The sequence below is a fragment of the Hemitrygon akajei genome, chromosome 6, assembly GCF_048418815.1.
Source record: "Hemitrygon akajei chromosome 6, sHemAka1.3, whole genome shotgun sequence".
Taxonomy (NCBI): domain Eukaryota; kingdom Metazoa; phylum Chordata; class Chondrichthyes; order Myliobatiformes; family Dasyatidae; genus Hemitrygon; species Hemitrygon akajei.
This window is the reverse complement of record NC_133129.1, coordinates 174,370,982-174,390,738: the sequence shown is the minus strand read 5'-3', so window position 1 is coordinate 174,390,738 and position 19,757 is coordinate 174,370,982. Positions and strand designations below refer to the sequence as shown.

The window sequence follows — 19,757 nt, the reverse complement described above, 5'->3', positions numbered from 1 at the left end:
GAAAGGGAGAGGTGAGAGAGTGGGAAGCACCAGAGAATCATTCTGTAATAATCAATAAACCAATTGTTTGGGATCAAACGACCTTGCCTGGCTGTGTGTGTCTGCACCATCCTTCCCTCCAGACCTGGCACTCCTCCTCTGCCACCTGATCCACACCCCTCCTGTGGCACTCCACCGTCACCATTGCCACCATCCTTACAAACTCATCCTTCACTCCACACTGACCAAAACAATACTGTTTAAAAATCTTAGGCAACCTAGCTATATATACAAGCACTGTATTTGTCACACCTCTTTAGAAGTAGGTGCAACAGAGTAAAGAGGGAGGTCAGAATTGCCAAATACTGCCTCTCCTTATGAGGAGATTTCTGCACATCATGTCAGTGACCATTTTAAGATATCTCAAGCATCACCTTGGTTTGCAGACATTTAAGCTTTAAACATGTCCACCTTCAGAGACTCATTAGTTGGGCTTAATCAAAACTCAGTCTGACCCAGCCTCATTGTTATAATCTCAAGGTGCCTTGTAACCCACTGTTGTGTATTTACCAGAAAGTGAATGAGGCAAACAACCCTGGATAATAATGACACTGGTCCAAGTGACTTGTCTTAATTTAGCAGCTGATGAAACAAAAACCAAGCAACTCCTTCAAAGGAGATACTCTATGTGGATGGAAAATGGTGTCTCCTGGCATTTCCCACATGCTTAATGAGAAACAATTACTCCACTTTAATTAATGGTCTTGCAAGAGACAACGAAGCACGATGGGTTTTGTTGTGAAAGGAACTTCTTTTACAGTGTGCTTCTGAGTATAAGCTCAAGAACCAAGAAGATAACCCTTCTAGCAAAATATATTGTTTCAGTCTTTACACCAAACTAGAGGGAGTACTTATGTGGAGTAAGGAGGGTGGAAAACAGAAAAGCAACTGAGTTCCAACAGGAAAAACTCACAATTCCACAATGCCAGTCACATCCCTTTAGGAATGTTGCAACAAGATTCTTGGTTTTAAAAGAGAATATTTCTGAGGTGCAGTCACTCAAAGTTGTGTGATGTCGGAAAGGCTGCAGTGAATTTGCTTGCAGTAACCTTAAGAACATGATCTTGTTGAGTAGCAGATGCATTCCCAAGACATGAGTGACACCTCTCCTTCAAAATAAGACCATAGGACAGTATGACATAGGAGCAGAATTAGGCCATTTGGCCCATCGAGTCCGCTCTGTCACTTGATCACAGCTGGTTTAATTTTCCCTCTCTAGCCCTTTCTCCAGCTTTCTCCCTGTAACCTTTGACAGCCTAAATAATCAAGAACCTATCAATTTGTGCTTTAAGCATACCCAGTGATTTGGCCTCCAGAGCTGTCTGAGGCAATGAATTCCACAGATTTGCCTCCCTCTGGCTAAAGAAATTTCTCCTCATCCCTGTTCTAACTGAACACTTGTATTTTGAGGCTGTGTCCTCTGCTCCTAGACTCTCCCACTATTGGGAAAATTATGTCCATGTCTGTTCTATCCAAGCCTTTTAATATTCTGTAGGACCAATGAGATACCCTCCCCCATTCTTCTTCATCTGAACTCATCCATGGACTCGCATGGCCACCCAAGGATGCAGGTGGGACCTCAGCTGAAAATTGCATTTGGTTGCAATATTACAGCCCCAAGTGTGGCATTGGGGTATCAGGCGACATTTTTGCATTGCAATCCCTGTGGTTTAGACTGGGCTGTCTGACCACCAGTGAAGTGAAAGCTCACAGTAGGTAGGTGCTTGCTTCCAAAGTCAAGTAAATAAACCATTAGATTTCCTAGTAATTAACATACTTATTTCTTGATTTCCTTAGGTCATTATACTCATAAAAATCTCTTTGATTTGCCAAATGATGATAAAACATTAAAGCATACTTATCATGGGAATTATGTGCGATAAGAGCAGCTGAACTAAGTATTTACCAATCATCTCTGCAGGGGTGCAAATTAAATACAACATTAATGAGCTTCTTTACAACTCTGGGAAATAGAAATTGCTTTCTTTTCACAGCACTGAAGTCCTATTAGTGTTAATATCACAAGACCATGTGATCATAAGGCATAGAAGCAGAATTAAGTCATTTGGCCCATCAAGTCTGCTCCACCATTCCATCATAGCTCTCAACACCATTTTCCTGTCTCCTTCCTGAAACCTTTGACACCTTCGACCTCTGTTTTAAATATACCAATGACTTGGTCTCCACTGCCGCCTGTGGCAACAAATTCCAGAGACTCATTACCATCTGGCTAAAGTAGTTCCTTCCCATCTCTGTTCTAAATGGACGTCCCTCTATTCTGAGACTGTGCCCTTTGGTCCTAGACTCGTCCACTATAGGAAAACATCTTCTCTACATCCCATCAGCATAGTATCCTGCACAATCTCTGCTTTATGCATTTTTACGGGGATAATATGGCACAAAAACACACCAATATATTAAATAGTTTCAACAATAACTCCAATCGTCTCACCTCCTCAGTTTTTTTCCTTCCACAATCATGCACTTTGAATTCTGACTGGGTGCTAAATCGTTGCCCATAATCAATTTTGAATGAAGTTATTTCCAGAGATAACATTACATTCATGGAGTTAACTCTGGCACATCTTGTAGTACAGTCAGTATTGAGTTTGTTTACAACATAGAACAGCACAGGACAAGCCTGTCAGCCCACAATGTTGTTCCAAACTTTTAAACTACTCTAAGATTAATCTAAATCTTCTTTCCTCCACAGGCCTCCATTTTTTTAAAATATCATTTATGTGCCTGACATCTACTCCTCAACTTTTTTTCCGCCAGTCCTACTGAAGGATTTCTGCCTGAAACATCAACTGTACTCTTTCCCATAGATGCTGCCTGGCCTCCTGAGTTCCGCCAGCATCTTGTCTGTGTTGCCTGGATTTCCAGCATCTGCAGATTTTCTTTCCTCTCTGACATACCCTTATATTTTCCGCCTATTACCTTAAAATTACACCCCTTTACAGTAGATTAGCCATTTCCACCCTTGGAAAAGTTTCTGGCTAACCATTCTTATCATCTGGTACAACTCTATCAAGTCACCTCTCATTCTCCTTCATTCCAAAATGAGTAGCTCTAGCTCACTCAACCCATCCCACGATACATGCTCATGAATCTGTGTAGCATCCTAGTAAAGCTCCTCTGCACCCTCTCTAAAGCTTCCATATCTTTCCTATAACGATGTGACCAGAAATGAACACAATATTCCAAGTCTGGTCCAGCCAGTTTTATGGAGCTGGAACATTACCTCACGGCTTTTGAGCTCAGTCCCCTGACTAATGAAGGCCAACATCCATACACCTTCTAAACCACCCTATTAACTTGTCCATTTAAACGCCGATTCAAATTACGTTTATTATCCAAGTATATATATAGTATACAACCCTGAGATTCCTCTTCCTGTAGTCCATTCTTGGAAATAAATCATGCAATAATTCATTATATAATGGAATTATGAATTTTTCCATGTAATTACTTGAATTTCTAGTATATGGTAAGTACAGCAAAGAGTAATAGTAACAATCCAAAATATTCAATTCACCTGAAACAAACTTACACAATTTAAATGCCACTCATTCAAACAGCAACACTGGAGAACACACAATATTGATGAAGCTCGGTTATTTAGGACACTGACATCACAGCCTAAATAAGAGACACATTCATTTAAAATTAATAAGATCACTGCTAGTTCCACTGTTGTACCTGGGCCATAGCAAGTCATGGGGATCATATACCTGCCCAACAAAAATGGTCTTTCCTACAACCCAAAAGCTGAAGCCCACTTTTGCCGTCTAGCAGTTCTATAACCAATGTCCCTAGAATTAATTACCTTTACCTCCCTCACCAACCTCCATCTTCCTTCAACTCTATGGCATCTCTAAAAAAAAACCTTTGCTACTTCATCAGTAGGATCTTGCACATTTCCCGAGTTCATTCCATCACTAGCCACAGCATCTTTGACAACCAGGTTAGATTTTCTGGAATTCCCTCAAAAATCTCTTCACCGTTGCAAATCCTAGTTCTTTTGTTCCAGATTCACTTTACATTTCAAACTTTTGCTCTCCACTTCTAATAAATATTTTGGTTCAAACTTATTTTTCCTCATACCAGTGTCTCTCATTCCCCCATTTTGCTTGTGTATAGCTTTTCCGTTGATTCTATTGTATTTCTTTGTACTACTGTGCATGCCTGAAAGAAAATGAATCTCAGGGTAAAATATGGTTATATATACATATTTTGATAATAAATTTACTTTGAACATTGAAGTCTGAAGGCATGTTATCGTCATTACCAACAATAGAAAATTACAATGGTCGATATACCCTATCCAAGATAGAGCAAGGGGACAAACACAAACCAAAATTGCTGCACTTTCTCCAGCAATTTCCAGAGCATGTGGATTCAACTATACTGCAGGATGCACATTACATTACTATTTTGTACTTCATAAATCAGTACAATACAGCACAGGAAGAATCCATTCGGCCCGCAATCCCTGTATAGACCGCAATGTCAATTTTAACCAATCCAATTTGCTTGCACAAATTCAACCATGACTTCCTTGTCAAGTTAACAGTACAAATTTCAATTGATTGGCAATTCATCAGTTCGGTTAGTTAGGGGGCAAAAGTTTAAGGGTAATAGGAGGGGGAATTTCTTTACTCAAAGAGTTGTAGCTGTGTGGAATGAGCTTCCAGTAGAAGTGGTAGAGGCAGGTTCGGTATTGTCATTTAAAGTAAAATTGGATAGGTATATGGACAGGAAATGATTGGAGGGTTATGGGCTGCATGCGGGCCAGTGGGACTAGGTGAGTGTAAGCATCGGCACGGACTAGAAGGGCCGAGATGGCCTGTTTCCGTGCTGTAATTGTTATATGGTTATATATATGGTTATAATTGAGCATTGGTAGAATCTCGTGTTTGTGCATTTTGTGTGTCGTGTGCAATTGAATCTTTCCCACATCCCTCATCTCAATCCAAAAAAAAAAATCTCATGTGCTCTACAGGATGAGATCTTGATGAGTGGGCAACATCTACCTACAATTTGTTGAACAGCTCACCGCTGCCTCTACGAATCAGCTGAATCTGATGTCTCAGATGGGAGGCCCAAATGGGGATGTTTGCTCTCCAAATCAATAATACTGCTAAAAATATTGCCACTGCTAACTGATGTGCCTTACTCTCCTGGGTACATTTTCCACAGAGACTGGGCCCAAAGGGGAACACCCAGAGTCTATTTTTACTTCCTGCCAACTCTGAGTGGTAACAAACAAGCTGCAGGAAGACATTTTCCACAGATCAATCTATCCTTTCAAGTTCCAGTTAGTCCGGATAGATGTTGTTCTAGTTCCCTTTTAAAGAAATAGGGTGGGACTAAGACAACATTCTTCAAAAATGCTGGAAGAATTGTTTACAGTTCCTAATGTTTCCCTCATTATCGAGTTCCCTACCACTACCGCTCTCTTTGACTTAGCACCAAATTACATTTTAACTTCCCCTGTGACTGTGGATCATTAGTGAAACATCCAACTCCTTCAGTTAGCCACAGAAAGTAGAAAGAATGTAGAAACAAAAGCAGGAAATGCTGGAAAAAACTCAACAATACAGCAACTGCAGAAAGAAAATTGGTTAATGTCTCTCTTTCTGTAGTACTACCCGACTTTGAGTCTTTCCCCATCATTTTATTGTCTTTGCTCAAGACTGAATATCTGAAGGTTTTGATTTTTAAAGAAATATTGAAGTTGTGGTGTGGATCTACGCGACGTTCAAAAGTTTGAAGTAAGTTTATTATCAAAGTGTGTCTGTATGTGTAGACACACACACAGACACACACGCCACCATATAGAATATGGAGAAACACTTAAATTATTTCAAATATTATAGGTTTTGCACAGTAATAAACAATGTCATTTTATACAAAAAAAGTTAAAAAATGAAGCATTTTGCAAATTGATTTCAATTAAACTACAAAAATTTAAGCATTTTACAAATTATTGGCTTCAATTAGACCATACAATAATTTCAATACTCACTATTGTGCTTCTTGTTGTACTGCTGAAAAAGTTATCCTTATCAGAAAGATCAAATCTGGGGAAGAAAAAGTTGTTTAATTAAATAAAAGAAAAAAAGATTTGAATAACCAGATTACATGTTAAAAATCATTATGATAGTAGTCAAGGAATTATCAAGCCTGGTACAAAATTTTAGAATACCATTTTAATGAATAGGAATACAAAAAAAAATATGAATTACTTCTCTCTTATGCACAAAAAATGAAGAATGCAAAATTTAAAACTTCAGGAGCTCCAGGGAACAACAATCAGAAAATCTGGAGTAAGTTTAGATCCAAACAATGTGTACGGAAAAAGAGAATGTATGGTTGCTGAACATTCATTTCAATACCAGGGTCTAGAAATCCATCCTCTTGTATGCACTGAACAAAAGATTTAGTAATATCTTGAGTTCTTTAGAAATGAAGAACATTAAACCTTAATGAGGTCTAATTCAGATACAGTATTCAGTCTAATTTCATTAGTGGATCAGATGTTTAGAAGACAATTTCTGTACTTGGAAAATTGAACATTCATTCAAATTACAGAAATTAAATTCAAAATAAATTATCAAAGTATGTACACATCACCATATACAACCATGAGATTCATTTTTGTGGGCATATTCAATAAATACAATAACCATAACACAATCAATGAAAGGCTGCACTAATCAAGTGGATGACCAGTGTGCAAAAGCCAAACCATGCAAATACAAAAAGAATAAAGAAATAATAATATCAATAATAAATAAGCAATAAATAGAGAAGTTAGATGAAGGGACCTTCAAAGGTTGAGGAAAGAGGTCAGTGATGGAGCGAGTGAAGCTATCCCCACTGGTTCAAGAGCATTTTGAAAACGAAGCGTTGGATTTATAAAACCTTCCAGCTAGCTTTGCACCACCTCAGGAACAAGGAAGAATGCGTCAAGAACAGCAACAGCACTTTGATGGAAGTTGGTCAGATTCCATTGGTAAAGTAACTATCTTGGAAAAATGTGTTGGAACATGACTGCTTCTAAACTGACCAAGATCCAAAGTGAATGGAATGTCAAAGTTTCCATTTTTTTCCCCTGCCTGGGGAATTTATAAAATGCATTATATTTCCCTTTTATTTCATTGGTGGCATGGTAGTGTAGAAGTTAGTGAAACACTTTATAACGCCAGCTATAAGATCTGGGTTCAATTCTCACTGCTGACTGCAAGGAGTTTGTACGTTCTCTGTGTGACTATGTGGGTTTCCTCTGGGTGCTCCGGTTTCCACCCACAGTCCAAAGACTTGTGGGTTAGGTTAGTGAGCTGTGGGCACACAGTGTTGGCACCGGAAGCACCAACATTGCAGATTGCTCTCAGCACAACCTTGGACTGTGTTGGTCACTGACACAAACCAACATTGTTTGTTTCAATGTACTCATGACAAGTAAAGCTAATCTTTAAGATCTTTATCTTAGAAGTATGAAACTGGCTTTTTCATCTCTCTGGCAATTGTGAAATCTCATCATAGTAGAATTCATCTTGATAACCACGACTGCACTTGAATTTCAGTGACTCAATGGTTGTAATGCAGGCATTGCACAATAGTAATTATGTCAGCCGGTCAATATTTGCATCTAATAATCAATACATTAAGGTTAAATAAGTAGCATATAGATGCAAATTTAGTTTGTTAAATGAAGCAGTCCTACAATATTTTAATGTGTATTAGAATCTGATGCCGAATTTCTAAAGCGCCATAATTAATAGTGTAAAACAGGAGGCAGCCCAAATAGTATTGATATATGTTATTAATCCAAGAAGGAATAATATTTAAAGGAAACACAGAGCGGAGAATGTAATTTCTCTCCTTATAACTCTTCTGCTCATTTTCTGCCGAGAAGGCAAATGACTTAACATCTCATTAGGTGGCTTGTCTACATTTCAGGAGTGCTCTTCCTACTTAACCAAAGTTCTAAGTTCGAAGTATATTTAGTATCAAAGTATGTCTACGTTATACAACCTTGAGATTCATCTCCTAACAGGCAGCCATGAAGCAATGAAACCCAAAAGAACCTATATATTAAAAAAAAGACCAAGCAGCCCAATGTATGGAGAGGGAAAAAAACCCAAGTCATGCAAACGATAACTGCAAGAATATAGCATTCTGAAATGAAGTCTGCAAAGAGAGTCCCATAGTTCAACGCTGTGCCAAGTCGTGGAGCATCGATCGGAACTGGTAAGTCCTTCGCCTCGGGCCCCGATACCCTGCCCTTTTCAATCTGGCCCAGCACCTTAATCAACCTCTAAACAATCATCTTGATATGCTGTGGGGCCAGGACCCTACCATCTCGATTTGGCCCTTATCTGAGCTTTCTGATTCGGCCCTGCACTCAAATCTCCTTCCAAACATTGGGTTCAGTCACTTTGGCATCAATACAACCACAGGCTAATTAGCCCATCAATTTATTGCACATTTAATTCAATTTCAGTCAGCTTCATCATGAATCACAAAGGATAACTTCATTTGCCCCGTTACTCAACTCTTCCCACAACCTATGACTCCCTTTCAAGGACTCATCTCATGTTCTTGATATTTATTGTTTATTTATTCTTACTATTTTTTGAAATCTGTTGTATTTGCAGAATTTGATATCTTTTGCACACTGGCTGTTTGCCCGTCCTGTTGGGTGCAGTTTTTCACTGCTTCTGTTATATTTCCTAGATTTATTGAGTATGCTCACAAGAAAAATGAACCTCAAAGTTGGATATGGTGACATACATGTACTCTGATAATACATTTATTTTGTATTTGGTATTGCGCTGTACTGCTGCCACAAACAACAAATTTCATGACATATGTCAGTGATAATAATCCCAATTCTGATTCTGATCCAATTGTAATCAATCCATTTACCACCTCTGGGCTGTCTTGACTGCAACAAACATAAACTCCATGAATCTCTTTCCATTGCCAGCTCCAAATCACCACTACCATTTGGAAAAGCATTTGTTGACTTCCCTCCTGAGTAACTGGTTTCAAAGACCTCGTTGCTGCTCTTTGCTGCCAGCAAGCAGGTGTTTCTCAGTGTCCTGCCTAGTCAGTCAGTCACAGGATAATAGATCTGCAAGAACATCCTGTCTCTTCCCATCTGAGCGAATTTCTGGAAGCAGTTCAAGTTCTCCAACTGAGTTTAAAGTGCAGGAGACCCCAAAGTTACTGGAGTGGGTTGCCTTCCCTAGAAGACAGTCTGTACTGCAATCTTCTATAATGTAAAGCTCTATAAAAGGAACAACTACTGAAAACAAAAGTGTTTATGATTACTTCTCCACATACATTCCAGGAGAATGAATTTCATTCCATATCTTAAGTTTTTGGGTAGTGATTTGTAAATTCTGTAAGGGCGGATTTCCATAACACGATGGTTGCAATGTAGGGGTTGTCTGTAACAGTAATAAGTGGGCTGGCCAAACTCAGCATCCAATTGACACTGTAATTTCAGTTAATTCCCAAAGGAAAATACTGCAGTTCTTAAAAATAAAATATGGCAGAGACCGAAAGCAGGTTGAAAAGAGAAAGGATTATAAAAATAAAGATTTCTAGCATCTGCAGATTTTAAGATTAGTTAGAACTGATAATGCTGACTTATACTGGTCGAGGATCACAGATGGCTGTTTATTTGTCAGGGGCAGAGCCATGTTTTTTCCCCTATTATAGCAGGGCATAAATGTTATACTTCAAGGATACAAGGCTTGAAATACTTGCTGCATTCACAAGATGTTTCCCTGCATGCTATTTTAATGCAGGCATAATTAAATTGACACCTGCATTAAAATAGTAGGAGATTCGGAAGGTGCTAAGCCTTCATCTGCTGATATCGTTAACAGTCATTGCTTGGCTAGCATCAAGTTCAAGACAAGCACGTTAGATATTCCTCCATCTCGTGGCTTTTCAGATCCCCATTTCAGAATCAGTGCAGTGAAGCAGCTGACATTGGAATTGTAGTCTGGCTTCCAGTCCAAGGAATTCAAAGGCACCATTCAGTTGCAGGCTCTTTGAAGCTTTCAAATCCTTCAATCTGTACCTTGCTGTTCTGGCAAAAGTCTTCGAGCCCAATTTTTTCCTCATACGTTCCAAGGCTGTGCATAGGAGCCCACGCATACAAGATACAGAATGGAAGCAGGCACTTCTCTCCATCTAGTTCATACTGATCATCAAGTGCCCACTTACACTAATCATCTTCCTATTCTCCTTCCCCCCCCCCCCCCCCCTTCCCCATTCCTACCACAAACCTATACTAGGAGCAATAATTTAGTGGTCAAGTCAGTCATCAATCCAGAAGGCTTTGTGTTGTGGGAGGAAGCTGGAGCACCGGGGGTGGGGGAAACTCACTTGGTCACAGGGAGACCATGCAAACTCCACACAGATGGCACTCCAGGTCAGGTTTGAACCTGGGTTCCTTGAGTTTTAGACAGCAGCCCTCTCCCTCTCTGTACCACAATGCTTGTTCACAGGAGTGTGACTTCAGGGACATCTTTTAAAAGAAAAGGGAAGGGAGCAGTGCTAAATGCCTCAGGAGTGTGGAGGAGACAGCAACCCTTAATCGATTAACCTTGAACTCAACAACAGTAAGACCAGGGAATTGATTGTGGATTTCAGGAAGGAGTGTTTGAGAGAACACACACCAGTCCTCAGTGAGGGAACAGCAGCAGAAAGGGCGAGTAGTTTCAAGTTCCTGGCTTCAACGTCTCTGAAGATCTATCCTGCACCCAACATACCAATGCAATTACAAAGAAGGCATGACAGAGGCTATATTTCATTAAGAGTTTGAGGAGACTTGGCCATCACCAGAGACACTCCTAAATTTCTACAGATGTACAGTAGAGAGCATTCTGACTGGCTGCATCTCCATCTGGTATAGAGAGGCTATTGCACAGAATTGGAAAAGCTGCAGGAAGTTGTAAACACAGCCAGCTCCATCATGGGCACCAGCCTCCCCAGCATCGAGGACACCTTCAAAAGGCGATGCCTCAAAAATCTGGCATCCATCATTAAGTACCCCCATCACCCGGGACATTCCCTCCTCTCATTGCTACTACCAAGGAGGAGGTACAGAAACCTGAAGACAAATCTTTTTTTGATTCCTTAGACTCTATTATTTTGTCATATCTGTGGCAGAATAAGCGCTCTAGAATTAATATAATCCACCTCCAAAAATCTAAAAAAGAGGGTGGCATGGCTTTACCTAACTTTCGCTTATATTATTGGGCAGCTAATATACGTTGTGCTACCTTCTGGTCTTTCTTCCACGGCCAACCTGAGTGCCCTAACTGGGTGGCAATGGAGTTGAGCTCCACTAAAGAATTATCTATATCTGCACTTCTTGGCTCTGCACTCCCTAGCAGTCTGCCCAGATCAATAGCTAATCCTCTTGTTAGACACACTTTGCGTATATGGGCTCAGTTTAGGAAATGCTATGGTTTCCAGGGGTTTTCCGTTTCTAGCCCTGTCGCACACAATCACCTTTTTTTTTACCTACTACGTACGATTCAGCATTCCATGTTTGGTATAGGAAGGGCATTAGACATTTTGAAGATCTTTTCATCGATAATCGCTTCGCTTCTTTTCAGCAGCTCTCTGTTAAGTTCAACCTGCCTAACGCTCACTTTTTCAGATATCTCCAAATCCGACACTTTATTGCTCCTTTAATTCCTAACTTTCCTGAAATGCCTCCGAAAAATGCTATGGACCTATTTCTTTCCATTAATCCACTAGGTAAAGGTTTAATATCAATTATCCGAGATAAACTAGCAGCCTTACGACGGGCCCCTGTGGATAAAATTAAAATGGCCTGGGAGCAGGATTTAAATATCTCCTTATCTGAGGAGAGCTGGGACTCAGTTCTCAAATCGGTTAACTCAACCTCTCTTTGTGCTCGCCATTGCCTTTTACAGTTTAAGATTGTTCACAGAGCCCATATGTCTAAATCTAAACTATCTCGATTCTACCCTGGCATTAGTCCGCTCTGTGATAAATGCAAGAGGGGCGTTGCCTCTCTCATCCATATGTACTGGCTCTGTCCTAGCTTGGAGAAATTCTGGAAAGATGTCTTCACTACATTATCGGGTATTCTGAATCAGCACCTAGAACCAAACCCCTTAATTGCTCTGTTCGGTTTTTGGGGCGAGACAGATTTATGTCTGGGTCCGACCAAATGCCGAATTCTATCCTTTGCCTCTCTCCTGGCTAGACGCTTGATCCTCCTTAGATGGAGAGATGTTGCCCCGCCCACTCATGCGCAATGGCTTAACGACATTATGGCCTGCTAGGACCTTGAAAAAATTCATTATTCAGTTCTTAATTCGGATCTAAAGTTCCATAAGGTCTGGGGACCTTTTATCGAGTACTTTCATAACCTTCCTCCTGACTAGGGTTTTTTCTTCTTCTTTTCGGTCCCTTGCTTTCAGCTCCCTTTTTTATTTCTGGTAGTAGGCATTATTATCCTCTGTTACTAAGTGTATTCACAGTCTGGGAGTTTGACTGTCCTGACCTATACTCTTTATACTGTGTTGTGGTCGGTCTGGAGTTGTTGTTTTTTATCTTGTGTTTTGGGGCTTGGGGAGGACACTAAGCTTACCTGTCTTTAATTTAGGTGCTTTTTTGGTTAAGTTCTCTTCCTTTGTTGCATATTGTTACTGTACGCTTAATTTTGCATTGTATTAATGCTCCTCATTGGGATTTGGGGTTTTTAATTTGTAAAATGTTTTGAAAAACTAATAAAAAAACGTTTTTTAAAAAAAAAGAAACCTGATGACACACACTCAATGTTTCAGGAACAGCTTCTTCAGTTTCTGAATAGACTATGAAACCATGAACACTACCAATGTTTTTTTTAAAAACTCTCTTTTTATACAACTTATTTAACATTTTATATATATTTATTGTAATTTATATTTTTTATTATTATGTACTGCAATGTACTACTGCTGCAAAACAGCAAATCAGTGACACTAAACCTGATTCTGATTAAAATGTTTGTGGATAAATATTTAAAAATCAGTTAATGTGATGTTTTATATGGAGAACTGTAAGGAGAGTGTAATTAATGAAAATTTTAGACCATAAGGCATGGTAGCAGAATCAGGCCCTTCAGCCCATTGACTCTGCTCTGCCAGCCCATCATGGCTAATTCATTATCCCTCAAATCCATACTCCAGCCTTCACCGCATAACCTTTCATATCAATATTAAACAAAATCCTATCAATCTCCACTTTAAATATATAGTCAATGACTTGGCCTCCACAGCCGTCTGTGGCAATGAGTTCCACAGATTCATCACCTCTGCCTAAAGAAATTCCTCCTCCTCTTTTCTGAAGGAAAGACTTTCTACTCTGAGGCTGTCCCCTCTGGTCCTACACTCCCCCGCCATAGGAAATATCCTGTCCTCTATGTAGGTGTTTCAATATTTAAGAGGTTTTAATGAGATTCCCCTCATTCATCTAAACTCTGATGAATACACACCCAGAACCAGCAAAAGCTTCTCACATGTTAACCCTTTCATTCCCTGGATCATTTTTGTGAAACTCCTCTGGACCATCTGCAATGTTAGCACATCCTTTCTTGGACAATAATAATTTTATTTACAGATGTAGCTACATTAAAATGCAGGCTCAAAGTGTTTTACACAGATTGTAAAGATAAATCAATATAGTCATAAAAAGAGACAAAATTAAAAATTCTAAGTAAAGACAAACATTATATAGAATAAAATGTAATCAGATATGCCAAATTATGTAAATGCAATCAACATCAACAGGCATTGAGTAATCTTCTAAATTGGCCAAATTTAAAAAAAAAGTAGTAGGTTTTTAAGAAGTGTTATGAAACATTCCTCAGTACTAGTCTGGTGATTCTCAGTCAGTAGACCATTCTAGATTTTTGGTGCGCAAGAGCAAAAGACTGCATCACCGGTTTGTATGTGCATGGCTCTAGGAACACTAAACAAACCAGCATTTGTGGATCCAAGATCACAGTTAGGGACATGAGGGGATAGACACTCCAAAATATACAGAGGAACTAGATTATTCAGAGCCTTATCTACAAATAAGGGCATTTAAAATTAATCCTAAAGGGCACAGGCAGCCAGTGTAATGATGCCAAAACTGGTGAAACGTTTTCAGATTTTCTTTTTTTTTGGATAAGATTCTTGTTGCTGCATTTTGAACAACCTATAGCTGACTTATATCCTTCTAACGCAGTCCTGAAAAGAGTGTGGTACAGTTGACTAATTGGCTAAAAACAAAACAATGATCAATTTTTCTGCAAGAAATCAAATTCTTTCAACGTTCCTTAAATTAAAGAAAGTATACTGAATAATAAGGCTTAGTATTTTGATTGGAACTTAGCTCAGAATCGATAATAAAGCCTAAATTCTTCACTTAAAGAGCCCAAAACTGCTCACAATACTCTTAAGTACAGGCAAGGATGGTGCCCCATGAATAGTTTTTAATCTGTTGTGCCTCTTTAATTGAACTTGTACTAAACAAGTTTAATTTTTCAAGTTAAGTTATGCTGCTTAAGATACAAATTACTCTTTCCCAGTGTTTACCTATAGACGAGCAGCAGGGCTGCAGATCAGCTCCTCAAGCATGGTCTAAGCTCAATCCAACTTTTATTCTATATTTTCATCCACCCATAGTAACCACTCACTGCTTTGCAAATTAAAGGGTGAACATATGTGGAGAGTTTGACAGCTCTGAGCCTGTACTCACTGCAGTTTAGAAGAATGAGTGGGAATCTCATTGAAACTTATCGAATATGGAAAGGTCTCGATAGAGTGGATGTGGAGAGGATGTTTCCTATGGTAGGATAATCTAGGACCAGAGGGCACTGCCTCAGAATAGAGAGACCCCACTTTTAGAACGGAGATGAGCAGGAATTTCTTTAGCCAGAGAGTGGTGAATTGGTGAGATTCACTGCCACAGACAGCTGTGGAGGCCAAGTCGTTGGTTATATTTAAAGAGGAGGTTGACAGTTTCTTGATTTGCAATGGCATCAAAGGTTATGTGAAGAAAGCATGATATTGGGATTGAGAGGGTCAATAAATCAGCCATGATTGGATGAACAGCCTTATTCTGCTCCTATGTCTTATGGTCTCTTTGCTTATCAAGGCCTTCTCAACCTTTGCCTTAAAAATACTCAAATATTTTGCCTTCGCATTAGGGTTAATGCATTAATGCGAGGACTCAAAATACTGGCAAAATATTTTCACCACACTTTTGTTTCAAGATAAAGATTTTCCCATTTAGAGCAGTGATTCCTAGTTCTAGATCCTCTTCATGAAGTGTTCCTCCCACCCTGTCAGTACCTCTCAGGATCACGATTCATTAAGGTCGCGTCTCACTCTGAATTCCAAAAGATACAATTCTAGTTTGTCCAATCTTTTCTTACCATTACAGGCAAATCTTCAAACCTCTTCCAACATATTAGCATAATTTCTTAAATAAAACCAGTGATGTATACTGTGCAAGACACACCATGATGATGATGATGAGTGTATATAGTAGTCATCATGTTCTCAACAATGTCTTATTATCTGAAAATGACCTTCCTCCTTTTGTATTCGAACAATAAAAAAAAGCTGTAAAGTTAGCTTTTGCATCTATTTAGTGCGTAGATACTTACAAGTGCTTCTTCTCTCTGGAGAAGGGATAGGACAGATGCTTGTACGTAACATTGTTCTGTTCTTCCACTTTTGTTCGCAAAGGTGAAGTCATTTTATACAAAATATTTGAGATTTTGCTGAGGATCCCGGTTTTCTGCTTTACTTCATACACCTGAGGAATTAGTAACAGATTTAAGTTACAAGATCCTGGGACAATAAATCGACTAATGCAGAGACAACAAAACTAAACTATATCTGAATAAGCCCCAGAATTTAAGATTAAAATCCTTAAGATTATCTTTGTAATCTTAAAATCAATCACAAAGAACCTTAGGGTAGTATTGGGGACATATATGCAACTTTGATAATAAAATAACTTTGATATACCCCCCCCCCCCCCGAGTCTTCTATACATTATGCCAGTCACCTGCATGCACACATGATGTAAAAGGGCATGTTATTGCTGATGTAATTATTAAGCATCCATATTATCTGGTCATTGCTCATGAGTGTGAGGAGCTGCAGACTGGGAGGACAAACAAGGGGTGGGATCTGCACGGTGAGCTGCAGGGCAGGATCTGGGAATACTGATCCACAAATGCCTTGAAAGTGACATCACAGGTAGATTATTTCAGAAAGAGAGCTTCTGGCACATTGGCCTTCACAAATCAAAGAACTGAGTACAGGAGTTGGAATGTTTTGCTGAAATTGTACAAGACATTGGTGAGGTCCAATCTGGTATATTTTGTCACCTACCTACAGGAAAGATGTCAATAAGTTCAAAAGAGTGCAGAAAGAATTTACAAGGAAGGTTGCCGGGGCTTGAGAACCTGAGTTATATGGAAAGGTTAAATAAGTTAGAACTTTATTCCCTAGAGCAAAGAGTGAGAAGAGATTTGATAGAGATATACAAAATTATCAGAGGCAAAGACAGGGTAAATGCAAGCAGGTTTTCTCCACTGAGATAAGGAGATACTACAACTAGAGATCGTGGGTGAAAGGTGAAATGTTTAAGGGGAACTCCTTCACTCAGAGGGTAGTGAGAGTGGATATACCTAGGCAGATAAATAGTGCAGCATGGACTAGATGGGCTGAAGAACTTCTTCACACATACACACACACACACACACAAAATGCTGGAGGAACTCAGCAGGCCAGGCAGCAGCTTTGGAAAAGAGTAAACAGTCGACATTTCAGGCCAAGACCCTTCATCAGAACCCGATGAAGGGTCTTGGCCCAAAACGTCAACTGTTTACTCTTTTCCATAGATGCTGCCTGGCCTGCTGAGTTCCTCCAGCATTTTGTGTGTATTGCCAAACCATGATTATAGAACACTTATGGCATTAGGGCACCCAACCATCAGATAAACAACACTGACTAACAGATAGATAGATAGATAGATAGATACTTTATTCATCCCCATGGGGAAATTCAACATTTTTTCCAATGTCCCATACACTTGTTGTAGCAAAACTAATTACATACAATACTTAACAGTAAAAATATGATATGCATCTAAATCACTCTCAAAAAGCATTAATAATAGCTTTTAAAAAGTTCTTAAGTAGTTTACTTAAATACATTAAATACAATCAACCCCGGCACTTTAACATATCTTACTCCTGGCGGTTGAATTGTAAAGCCTAATAGCACTGGGGAGTATTGACCTCTTCATCCTGTCTGAGGAGCATTGCATCGATAGCAACCTGTCGCTGAAACTGCTTCTCGGTCTCTGGATGGTGCTATGTAGAGGATGTTCAGGGTTTTCCATAATTGACCGTAGCCTACTCAGCGCCCTTCGCTCAGCTACCGATGTTATACTCTCCAGTACTTTGCCCACGACAGAGCCCGCCTTCCTTACCAGCTTATTAAGACGTGAGGCGTCTCTCTTCTTAATGCTGCCTCCCCAACACGCCACCACAAAGAAGAGGGCGCTCTCCACAACTGACCTATAGAACATCTTCAGCATCTCACTACAGACATTGAATGACGCCAACCTTCTAAGGAAGTACAGTCGACTCTGTGCCTTCCTGCACAAGGCATCTGTGTTGGCAGTCCAGTCTAGCTTCTCGTCTAACTGTACTCCCAGATACTTGTAGGTCTTAACCTGCTCCACACATTCTCCATTAATGATCACTGGCTCCATATGAGGCCTAGATCTCCTAAAGTCCACCACCATCTCCTTGGTCTTGGTGATATTGAGACGCAGGTAGTTTGAGTTGCACCATATCACAAAGTCCTGTATCAGTTTCCTATACTCCTCCTCCTGTCCATTCCTGACACACCCCACTATGGCCGTGTCGTCAGCGAACTTCTGCACATGGCAGGACTCTGAGTTATACTGGAAGTCTGATGTGTACAGGGTGAACAGGACCGGAGAGAGCACGGTCCCCTGCGGCGCTCCTGTGCTGCTGACCACCGTGTCAGACCTACAGTCTCCCAACTGTACAACAGTACAACTACAACAGTAGTCATAGAGTGATACAGCAATGGAAACAGGCCCTGCAGCCTGATGGCTCAGTGCCGATCCCTGCTGGTCTCAGGTGCTAAGGTCTGGCCTATATCCTTTCAAACCATTCCCCTCCAAATGCTTCTTAAATATTCCAATCTGGCAGCTCTTTCCAGATACTCGCCATTCTCTGAAACCTTTGTTTCTGAAGCTCAACAGTTCTGTCTTACTCTTACGAGAGTCCCAGTAGGAAGAAAACATGCCCCCTTACTGTGTCTCAGAGATCTTAGAGTTTGTGCCGGGCTGGATTATATCTATCGATTGTTCTCTTTCAGAGGAATTTCTCACAACCTCATTTCAATCGGATCTCTCTGAAGAAGCCTTTGAAATGTGAACTCTGCATGTTATCTATGATAGCTAACTGTGTGTTTTTTTTGGCAGGGAGACATGTTCATAGTAAGCTTTTGAAAGATCTGCTTGAAGTATGGATTACAGATGCAGATAAGTAGCTAATTTATTTTTTTTACTTAGAGACATAGTGCGGAACAAGCCCCTCTGGCCCAATGAGCTGCTCCATCCAGCAGCCCACCTACTTAACCCTAGCCTAATCACGGCACAATTTACTAGAAGCAATTAACCTAGTAACTGGTACAGTGCGAGAAAACTGGAGCATCTGGAGGAAACTCATGCAGTCACGGGGAGAACTTAGAAATATCTTACAGACAATGGAGGGAATTGACCATGGGTCGCTGGCATTGTAATAGCATTATGCTAACCACTACATCACTGTGTTGCCCCTTTTTGTTAGAACTTAAATATTAATTTCATAATATTGTTGATTCTTCAGGAATTCAACCAAACAATTAGAATGTCTTAAAAGCTATGATTATAATACTAGGTCATCTCAACCTACCTTTTTAGTGGGCATCGTAATCTTGAGAAATTCTGCCTCCCTACAGAGCACATGCCACGGTGTGTGTATCTTCACAAATCCTAGGCCATAAGCTTTAGTCTGGGAGGAGGAAGAGCACAGCAGATTACAAAAGGTGACCTCACCCTCAATTACATCTTGGGGATGCGGCGATGCTTTAAATTCTGTGTTGACGTGCCGTTCCAGCAACGGCCTGGAAGTTCCTCAGTCATGGCAAACCGGTTTTGTACACAAGCTCCACTCTCTGATGTATAGTAGACGTGGTTCCTCTCAGTGCTTTGTGGTGCAGCGGGCAGCAACCTTACAGATTCCTTATATGAATCTTTTTTTTTTTTTAAAAACAAGGCTGAGTTGCTAGCTCGAGGCTCAACCCAGCACAGGTGGAAAGCACACAAGGAGCTGGCCAGACTCGAGCCTGGAACCACTCACCTCAAAGTCCAGTGTGGATGCCACTACACCAGCTCTCTAATGCATAGAACTTTTTCAGAAAATGAATTGGATCAAATCAAGGCTTCTTACACACGATTTGAGCTATTTAGATGTCAGAACTCAGATCTACACTTCTTGCTTGAGATATGCTACACCAGACCTGTGGTGCTCAATACCACTGAAGAGCCAGAAACACTCCTTTCTTCTGGAAGCTATCCCACAG

The 19,757-nt window shown here is 40.1% G+C and overlaps 1 protein-coding gene across 1 annotated transcript in view; it reads right to left on the bottom strand.

Annotated features, from left to right (window-relative positions):
- Nucleotides 1-19,757, bottom strand: part of ano1a (anoctamin 1, calcium activated chloride channel a) — a 288,477-nt gene that overhangs the window by 164,853 nt on the left and 103,867 nt on the right. Inside the window, exons 4-6 of the mRNA XM_073049786.1 lie at nt 19,088-19,186; nt 15,746-15,897; nt 6,071-6,125 (exon numbers count right to left, since the gene is read on the bottom strand). Of these exons, the coding sequence (XP_072905887.1) occupies nt 6,071-6,125; nt 15,746-15,897; nt 19,088-19,186 (306 nt within the window). The remainder of the gene's footprint in view (nt 1-6,070; nt 6,126-15,745; nt 15,898-19,087; nt 19,187-19,757) is intronic.